This window comes from Gobio gobio (assembly GCF_949357685.1).
Source record: "Gobio gobio genome assembly, chromosome: 13".
NCBI classification, from domain to species: Eukaryota; Metazoa; Chordata; class Actinopteri; order Cypriniformes; family Gobionidae; genus Gobio; species Gobio gobio.
This window is the reverse complement of record NC_137106.1, coordinates 1,076,057-1,086,056: the sequence shown is the minus strand read 5'-3', so window position 1 is coordinate 1,086,056 and position 10,000 is coordinate 1,076,057. Positions and strand designations below refer to the sequence as shown.

At 40.9% G+C, this 10,000-nt stretch overlaps 2 protein-coding genes across 9 annotated transcripts in view; one reads left to right on the top strand and one right to left on the bottom strand.

Moving 5' to 3' along the window:
- fancm (FA complementation group M) overlaps positions 1 to 10,000 on the top strand; it is a 97,290-nt gene that overhangs the window by 18,279 nt on the left and 69,011 nt on the right. The window lies entirely within an intron of this gene.
- soul3 (heme-binding protein soul3) overlaps positions 1 to 10,000 on the bottom strand; it is a 13,776-nt gene that overhangs the window by 2,936 nt on the left and 840 nt on the right. The window contains exons 2-3 of the mRNA XM_079833412.1: positions 3,044 to 3,138; positions 1,649 to 1,790 (exon numbers count right to left, since the gene is read on the bottom strand). Coding sequence (XP_079689538.1) covers positions 1,649 to 1,790; positions 3,044 to 3,138 — 237 coding nt within the window. The remainder of the gene's footprint in view (positions 1 to 1,648; positions 1,791 to 3,043; positions 3,139 to 10,000) is intronic.

Genomic DNA, 10,000 nt, shown 5'->3' with positions numbered 1-10,000 from the left:
TTCACATCACTCCAGTCTAAATGATTTTAGGCTGTTTATTTTACTACACATCGTGAACATAAATAAGCTGAAATGCTGTTGATAATTAAAAATAATTCTTAATATCCACTCTTGCTAAATTGTGTAAGCAAACTTGTGTTCTCATTTCAGATGTTCAGAGTAAATTAATAAACTGATTGGTGAGTTCAGTGTTGGACAGATCAGTTCTAACCAGTCGTTAAAATGATTCGGTTCAAAGGAGTCATATAGGTCTGAATCGGACATTAGCAGACGCGTTGTGTGTGAATCCCGTCAGGAAAGATGTCAACACACAGAAAACACTTCATAACCGGATATAATTTGTTTCCCGTTTATTGAAAGTATAGTTTATGTCAGAGAAGAGTCAACGTTTTTTTTGAGCGCAATTCACACCCATCAGTAATTAACATCGTCTGATAGCGCCACGTGCAACATGGATTCAGTCTTCCCACCTTTTGATTTTGATTAACGTAATGTGTGAAATATTAGAAAGCTAAGAATGCTTATTTTGAAGAGGAGGAGTTTTCTGATGGTTCTCTCTGTCACTCAGTTAACGCAAGCGCAGCATCTATTCTACAATCATAAATCACAATAACTCATCAAATGAGGCTTTGGCGGAACAAACATTTGAATGTAGAAAAAACCCTGAGATGTATTTTATGAAGCACGTGATAGTTAATGTTCTATAATATATCGTTAGACTGTAACTGGAGTTCGCTAACGTATATATACTATATCCAGATGATATCTGTCATTTCAACAGTTTTTAGTGAGATCTTTCTGTCGAATGTGAGCTCCGTCAATCATGTGAGCAGCTGTTTTTCAACACCTCTGGCTTACACATTAGAGCCACAACGCTATTGTTTGTTTGAGTTTCGTATTAAAACTTTACAAAATGTAAACGCTTAGACTTTGTTTCATATCAAAAGCAGGTTTGGCAATTTGAGAGCGAGAGACGCGCATGAGTGACAGAGAGACAGGGAAAGGAAATGCAGCTGAACGTTTTAAATAGCGTAGAAAAAATAAGAATATGACACGCAATAGGCTATGTGTGGGAAACACTGTGATTTAGTTATTATTTTCAACAGAAATGCCCAATACTCAACACTGTAAAATCATGTTGTGCTGTCGTGGCCCAAATAAAATGACCAGATCACTCAAAAAAAAAGATTAACGTTTGTCTCTTCTTTATCTTTCCCCAGAATAAATGCTCCTGTAAAGCCTAATCGAAGTCAATGCACATATTGTGTTAATATTGGCTAGAAATCACTGCAAATACAGTGAAAATGCTAATGTGCAAGAAGAGATCCACCAATGCAGAGGAAGCGATTCACTAATTCATGAGTTGTGTTGGTGACATCAAATCATATGCGGATATTTTTTTTTATTCACAGATGTCATTGTATTTATTTGTGAATCTAATTCATTTTTGTGAAACTCCTGCATATATTTGTGGAGCTCATTCTATTGAAATTTGTGTGAATCTCTTTGCATTTATTTGTGAATAACAATCTATTTGTTTGGAATAACGCAACAAATCTACCCCATATCTGGGCTCACACACACACACACACACACACACACACACACACACACACACACACACACACACACACACACACACACACACCTGCTGTGTTCTGCTGGCAGATGAACCTCATGATCTTCATGAAGCCGTTGCAGATGCTCTGCTCATACGTGTCCTCATGAACCGTGATGCACGCCCAGTGAGCCTTCTCATAGCGCCGCTTCTCATACAACACCTCCCCGCACTGCAACACACACACACACACACACACACACACACACACACACACACACACACTCTCGTCAAGTGGCCCTGTGTTACCTTACAGATCTCAGATCAGTATCTGCAGGGGCAATAAGAACAGACGGACACACGTCATGTCTGCCTCCAGCTGGGTGGAAAGTGTCAGTCAATGACAGTGGGAGGAGTTTAATGGTCTCAGTAGCCAATCAGTGCTCCTCATGTCATATATAAGTTATGTTCATGTGGGGGCGTTTACGTAAAGGAGAAACCAGTGAGGTTTGAGGCTCAGAGCTCTAGAAACACACTGACATTATCCAGGAAGCTGTTCATCATTCAGGGCAGATTATGATTAATACATCACTATCACAATTTCACTGCATATGTCATTGTATCATTTCACACATCTGTGTGTGTGTGTGTGTGTGTGTGTGTGTGTGTGTGTTTGAGAGTGTGTGTGTGAGACTCTGCAGTACGTACCTTCTCCTTGCGTGTGACGAGTGTGTGAGGAACCTGCTCATGTGTGTGTTTGAGTGTGTGTGTGTGTGTTTGAGAGTGTGTGTGTGTGTGTGTTTGAGAGTGTGTGTGTGTGTGTGAGACTCTGCAGTACGTACCTTCTCCTTGCGTGTGACGAGTGTGTGAGGAACCTGCTCATGTGTGTGTTTGAGAGTGTGTGTGTGTGTGTTTGAGAGAGAGTGTGTGTGTGTGTGTGTGTGTGAGTGTGTGTGTGTGTGTGTGTGACTCTGCAGTACGTACCTTCTCCTTGCGTGTGACGAGTGTGTGAGGAACCTGCTCCTGTGTGTGTGTGTGTGTGTGTGTGTGTTTGAGTGTGTGTGTGTGACTCTGCAGTACGTACCTTCTCCTTGCGTGTGACGAGTGTGTGAGGAACCTGCTCCTGTGTGTGTGTGTGTGTGTGTGTGTGTGTTTGAGTGTGTGTGTTTGAGTGTGTGTGTGTGTTTGAGTGTGTGTGTGTGTGTGTGTGTTTTTAGTGTGTGTGTGTGTGTGTGACTCTGCAGTACGTACCTTCTCCTTGCGTGTGACGAGTGTGTGAGGAACCTGCTCCTGTGTGTGTGTGTGTGTGTGTGTGTGTGTGTGTTTGAGTGTGTGTGTGTGTGTGTGTGTGTGACTCTGCAGTACGTACCTTCTCCTTGCGTGTGACGAGTGTGTGAGGAACCTGCTCCTGTGTGTGTGTGTGTGTGTGTGTGTGTGTGTGTGTGTTTGAGTGTGTGTGTGTGTGTGTGACTCTGCAGTACGTACCTTCTCCTTGCGTGTGACGAGTGTGTGAGGAACCTGCTCCCGTGTGTGTGTGCCGTCGTTATTGGTGGTGATCTGCTGGATGGGTTCGGCCATGTCTGTGAATTGAGGACACATGATGTTTGTGTGATGTCATCACTCATTACACGCTATACATGATCCTGCTCACGTGCTCAATAACACGCGTGTGCTGGAACGGTCATGTGCTGGTATAATGAGAACAGATGCATATTTAATTATTTAAATCAGTTTAAAGACAGGAAGATGATTAGATGCACACAGTTCAGCTGTCTTGTGTGTGTGTGTGTGTGTGTGTGATCTCAGAATAACGGATGTCAGGGGTCAAAGGGGATATAGTCAGATTCAGACGCAGTTTGATGATCACATGACCTGGTGTTTGTCTGAAAACAGTCGGTCATTCGGCCGGGATTATGACCGGGGCTGTGCGGTCAGGAAACTCTGATGAACTGAGTGTGAGTGAGTCCAGCGGGGCAGGAAGCGGGAGGAGTGTGTGTGTGTGTGTGTGTGTGTGTGTGTGTGTGTGTTAGCCGCTCTGGGCTGAGTCTGACAGCGGGACGCTAATGAGCCACGACAGCAGACGCTTCAGTGCACTTCATCAAACGCCCCGGCTGAAGACATTACACTCTCACCACAGGTGTGTGTGTGTGTGTGTGTGTGTGTGTACTAGCCATGAACCAAACACACTCATCTCTCTCTCAGTGCTGATGTTCATTAGTAAGAGCAGAAGTGTGTTAATAATCTCTGGCATCATCAGGTCAGAGCGATCGATCCTGACCCCTGATTGACCAGCATCAGCACGTCTCTCACTGTAATGTGTGTGTGTGTGTGTGTGTGTGTGTAAAGCGCTTTACTGCACTGGATTTAGAAAGCCGTGGGTCTGGATAATCTCTGGCGTCACCTGATCTCACACACACACACCTTCACTGACGCGTGCTCATTATAAACTCTGCTCTGATTGGGTGAACACAGCTCAATCCGTCCTGTGATGATCTGCTGAACTGGGTCAGGGCGGGCCGTCTGCAGGCCCAGTGCATCATGGGAAATCCTCCCTGCTGCTAGAAGAGCTGCGGTCGTGTCAGACGAGTGTGTGTTCATGCTCAGTGCGGATCTGCTAGCGTGTGTGTGTGTGTGTGTTAGAGATCATGGACATCCCTCACTCACTGTCCGAGTGACACAGGAGTGTGTGTGTGTGTTAGAGATCATGGACATCCCTCACTCAGGAGTGTGTGTGTGTGTGTGTGTGTGTGTGTGAGGTAAACCCATAGACTGTAAACCGCGCTTCATTCATTCGCACAGAGACGTGCATAATTCGTATTTTAATAGTTTTTTGCGGTTTAATATTCACAGACACTCGTCTATATCACCAGATGCGTTCTCAGGTACAGATTGGTTTAATGTGAATCTGTACGTAATTCGGTCGGTGCCCTTAAAAGTACCGAGTTCGGTAGCCAACCCTAGTCGATAACCGTTCTGTGTATGAAGAAACTGCGGAAAACAAGACTCACAATCCAGTCAAATGTTGGTGACATTCATTATCATGTAAACATAATGGCCGATAAATTGCATCACAAAAAATGATTGAGGTCATGTACATATTAGGGGTGCACCGATCCGATATTAGGATCGGATATCGGCCGCGATACTGACAAAATAGCTGGATCGGGGATCGGAAAAATGAACAGATCCACAAGCCGATCCAGGTGTTTTTTTCCGTCGCAGCTGAACCTCCGTCATTCGTCAGCTTCACGTGTGTCGCATGCTAGAAGAGACTCGGCTGTGTGGAGGAGATATTTCACGCTTGCCACGCCAACTAGTTCGCAATGTCTGCAAAGTAACTTAAATGTTTCGAGGGGAGGTGGTATTACTGCAAAGTCAGGGTTTTTCCTGCATTGAACATTTTTTGACGGCCGCCAAAGCCTAATTTGATGAGTTATTGTGATTTACGAGCGATGTAGAACAGATGCTGCGCTTGTGACTGGGTGACAGAGAGACCGATCTGAGAGCTCCTCCCCCGCGCGCGCTCTCTGGGTCTTCAAAATAATCAGCGTTCGCTCTCATATTTCACATATTAATCCAAATCAAAAGCTCGGAAGACCGAAACCATGTTGCACGTGACACATTCGGACAAATTTGTCCTTGAAATATCGCTCAAAAAACATTGCCTCTTCTCTGACCAGCTGACATAAAGCATACTTTCAATAAACGGGAGACAAATTTTATTCAGTTATGAAGTGTTTTCTGTGTGTTGACATCTTTCGCGATGTTCTTACAGACGGGATTCGCACACAACGCGTCTGCTAATGTCCGATTCGTGACCTAATGACTCCTTTGAACCGAATCATTTTAACGACTGGTTAGAACAACTGATCTGTCCAACACTGAACTCATGAATCAGTTTATTAATTTACTCAGAACGCAACTGAAATGAGAACACAAGTGCTTACCCAATTTAGCAAGAGTGGGTAGTAAGAATTATTTTTAATTATCAACAGTATTTCAGCTTATTTCTGTTGACAATGTGTAGTAAAATAAATAGGCCTAGCCTACAATCATTTAGACAGGAGTGAGGTGAAACCAGAACAAAGTTGTTATTAGCTAGCTGATCATTTTTATTAAATTGCATATGGCAGAAAATTAGACTATTTGTTAATTTGTAATGCTACTTTTTAATATTGATATGATTATATACCAAAACAATGATCTGTACTGTAAAAAATGTTTGGTAACTGTCAGATTACTATTGTATGTTTGACTGTTTTTTGTTTCCACTGCTACATTTTATTTATTTAAAGAAGTTTGATTGCATTCTATTTTAGATTTGAATGCACAATTGTTTTTTAAATAAATAAGAATTCAACACTTTACATACATCTGTTATTTTGTCTTAGTTATGTTTAGTTAGTAAAGTCTGGTGCCTTTAGTCTCTTCAAGGAAGGTATAAGGTGGAAGATATACAGTTTATTATTAATTCAACAATATATCGGATCGGTATCGGGTATCGACAGATACACAAAGCCCAGGCATCGGTATCGGTATCGGGACTGAAAAAGTCGGATCGGTGCACCCCTAGTACATATATTGTGCGATATATTGATTATTGCGACAGGCCTATTTGCACGGTTTAATATAAGCAATGGTTAGATTTAAGCATCAATGCTTTTCCTCTTAGTTGGTCAGAACAGTGGATGTTTTGTGATATATGTATTTTTCCCCTATGCATGAGGTGTTAACCACATGTTCTCCTGATTGAGAGAGGAAATACTGCAGGAGATTGACCAGAATGCCCTGTTTTACTGTCATGACGAGTGAATATTGTAAATATCCACACTAGAGTTAATACAAAATGATGCTGTGAGGAGACAACCAATAAAACACTCTCATTACACACACATGAATGAATGAATGAATGAATATTAAAATATGACCACGGAGAGAAAAGAACAGAGATGAGGGCACCTTAAGCATTTTAAAAATATAACAACACACTGACCAAACCAGGGAGAAACGCGGAAGAAGATTTAAAAGGTCTAATGATATCTTAAGTAGATTTAAGAGTCCCTGTGTCAGTTTAACACCGAGAGAATAAAGCAGTTACTTTTTTAGAATCTATATAATGACTGGATTGCTCATCGCGTTCTAAACATCAGGCGGTGAGTGCTCGAGCGGCCATCTTACATCGTCTGGCCATCTGACGCACAGCTAACGAGCTAATATCACACGATCTGCAGTCTCCGTCTCACAGCATCAGCTTTACGATATATGTGTACTAGGTAGGGCTGCACTATTCTTGCTAAAATGTGAATCACGATTTTTCTCCATGGGAATTGAGATCACGATTCTCATTTTTTCTTATACTTTAAAAAAAATGAATAAAAATTTTAAATAAAAGTAATTAGTTACAATTAAATTAAAATGTAGAAACAACAAATGTAGACAGACTAGATGTAAATCTATGCTTATTACTGTTTATTTCTATTTTTATGATTATTTAATATCTTGCCTTGTGGAGAGAGGGTTTTTGTTGTCTTATTTCGTTGTTTCTTTTTGTTTTTGTAAAAAATGAAAACTATAAATAAAATATATATTTTTTAAATGTTATAAGAAAACGCTTAACGTGGCTTAATGTACTAAGACAGTGTTATTAAGAGACCAAACTCAGGAAACATAACACAAATACTGTGTGTGCTTGGTTTGTTACCACAGTTATCTGCGAGCTTCCTCAACGATGAACTTCCACATTTGCGGCTATTTTTTTCTTCAACTGCTCAGGATCCATCTTGACGAGTGCAGGCAGATCGCGCGCGCGGTTGTGATTCTCCTGGGAGGGCGCGCGGGCACAAATAAACTAATATGGATTTGAAATTATTATATCATCTTGAAATACAGGTGGAGAGAGCATTTTCTTGTGGTGCCCGACGCGCAGCGCGTGATGCGCGTAATGGGAGCGGCGGCACTGTACATGCATATATCTTTTTATATATATTCGTTTGCACGTGAGCGTTTAAAACCCGTGTTCTCCCTTGTCCGACCCGCATCCGACACAGTTGGGATGTTTTTCACCCGTTTCAGCAATATTCGCGGGTACGCTCTGCATGGCACTTTAAAAAACCAGATAGTTTATTTATAGTTCGATTACGGATATTTCACGTCATGTTCGAATGCATATTCGAATATCGAATAAAAAGTGACCGCCCTAATGGCTTTTGTTATATCTTTGTGCCGCTGGGAACTTGGAGGGTATGGCGATGCTCCGTACAACGTCTGAGTTATGGAAGTTTGCGTGGTCTGGTATTTTGTGGTGTGGCTTTCTTGTCTCTCATGGCTAACTCGTACTGTGTTTTGTGGTGACATTTGAGGTGATTGTATAGATTAGTGGTGTTACCTTGCGGTGCTGCGACGATGCAAAAGCACTGTTTGCAAATAACTCTTTGCGCATCCTCTTTAGGTTTAAACCCGAAAAAGCTCCACATGGTGGAATGTGCTACATATTACTTTATGAATGCAATTATGGAGGAAATATTCATTATTAACGTATTTCTGTGTTTAGCTGCAGAAATTGATTTGAATAGCTTATATAATATTAATACAAGCCTCTATATAGCCTCTATTCAAAGTTTGCATCATCTCGGAAATAAAGTAGTCCGCGTTATGATGTGTGTATTTAATTTCCTGATTGAGCAACGTCTATTTCAGACCATTTCCATATATTCCAAGTGTTATATAAGTATTCCATATAAGTGTTGTGTATGCCATGTTGTTGAATTACATATTTATTTAATCATCATTTAAATAATGAAATGCTTCAAAATGCATGCGGTTAACGAAATCATTGTTGAAACATTTGCAGTTAGCCGACTGTTCAAATAACAATACTACAGCATTACATAAATACATAACAGGACAATGCGATTGCAGGTTACAGGGTATAAATCTTTATTTCGGTTTCAAAATGCGCGCTTTGACATTTGTAATCGATACGCTAAGGTGTCTCGTCCGGTAGGAAGTTTAATTTTTAGGTGTCCGGTCACTTATGACCGTGAAGATAACCAATGCAACCCCTAAACGAAGAGCACCAGAGGGTTTTAGATTGTAAACCCTTTTAGCACATAATATATTTCATAGCCTCGCTGTATTTGTTTATAGCCTTCATTATCATCATTGTTTTTAGGACATCATTGGGCAGGATTGGAAATAATAAAATAAATACAGAATCTTTTTCCATCCCAAAAATATTTTTTGGCCATATCGCCCCCCCGCTCTAAACAACACCACAGTAAATGTAAAAACGCCTGTTTTTAAATCCGTGGAAAATCAGGTGACCAGATCTCAAAACAAGCCTCTCTCGTTCGGCATGAATCCTGTGTTTCCATGGCGACGATGTAACACGAACCTATTATTGATTATATAAATAAAGCTTTGTGCTTCACTCGTGTCATGATATTCACGTTAAACAGTTTCACACACACACACGTGTTTTGTCCGCCCGCCGCCGGTGGTCACGTTTACACAGCCCGAGTGTGAGATGCATTATGGGTTGTTCCGTGATCTTATTTTCGCTGTTGAAACAAAACAAAAACAGTCAATATTGCGTCTAAAATACAAGAGACTTAACATTACGACTTCACAGCTGAAATCAGTGTCATGTGATGTGTGTTTTAAATATAAAAAACTTCTAATTTACTGCTCATTTCTACTCATGAGGCTGTGAGAGCCTCAACCTTGTTACCGTCAGTTCGTTATATGTTATATTATCCACTATCGATCGCCACTTACACTAATAAATGCAGAATCATTCTCACGATGAGTTTGTCCATCAATGATCCAAACAGTGGCTAATAAAACACAGCAGATATTAAAGTGTTGCCATGGTTACTGCACAATAACACGCGGGGATGATGTCACTGATGGGCGGCGCGCAGGTTATAATCGCTTATTTCTCTGGATTTAAACATTGTTGGAGACATACACACACGCCAACACAATATATATAACACTGATCTAGAGATTTATGCATATCCTCAAATCTTACATATCGTGCCTTTTTAATGTAAAAAAAAAATTCACATTTATGTTCTGAAAATGTATACACATTACTACTTAATTAGATAATTTGCATGTTTAAAAAGAATCAATGTGCTGTGATTAGTCAACCAGGAAGTTTGGAGACCTAAATTGTTGTCTGTCTCTTTAAACGCTCGAGCTCTGTGATTGGCTGCCAGTGTTTAATCACATGCAAGTGATATTATTATAGTTGTGCGGTGTTATTAACGTTATAGTTCGTTATCGTCATTAGTGTGAGCTTTTTCCCCTCAGAATTGTGAGATTAAAGGGATAATCGACATTGGATGGCAGTTCTGCTCTGCTAAATGAGTTTATGAGTGTGTTTGGTGTGTTTTATTTACACTTTACACTGTACGGTGCGCTCTGAGGCGAATGACC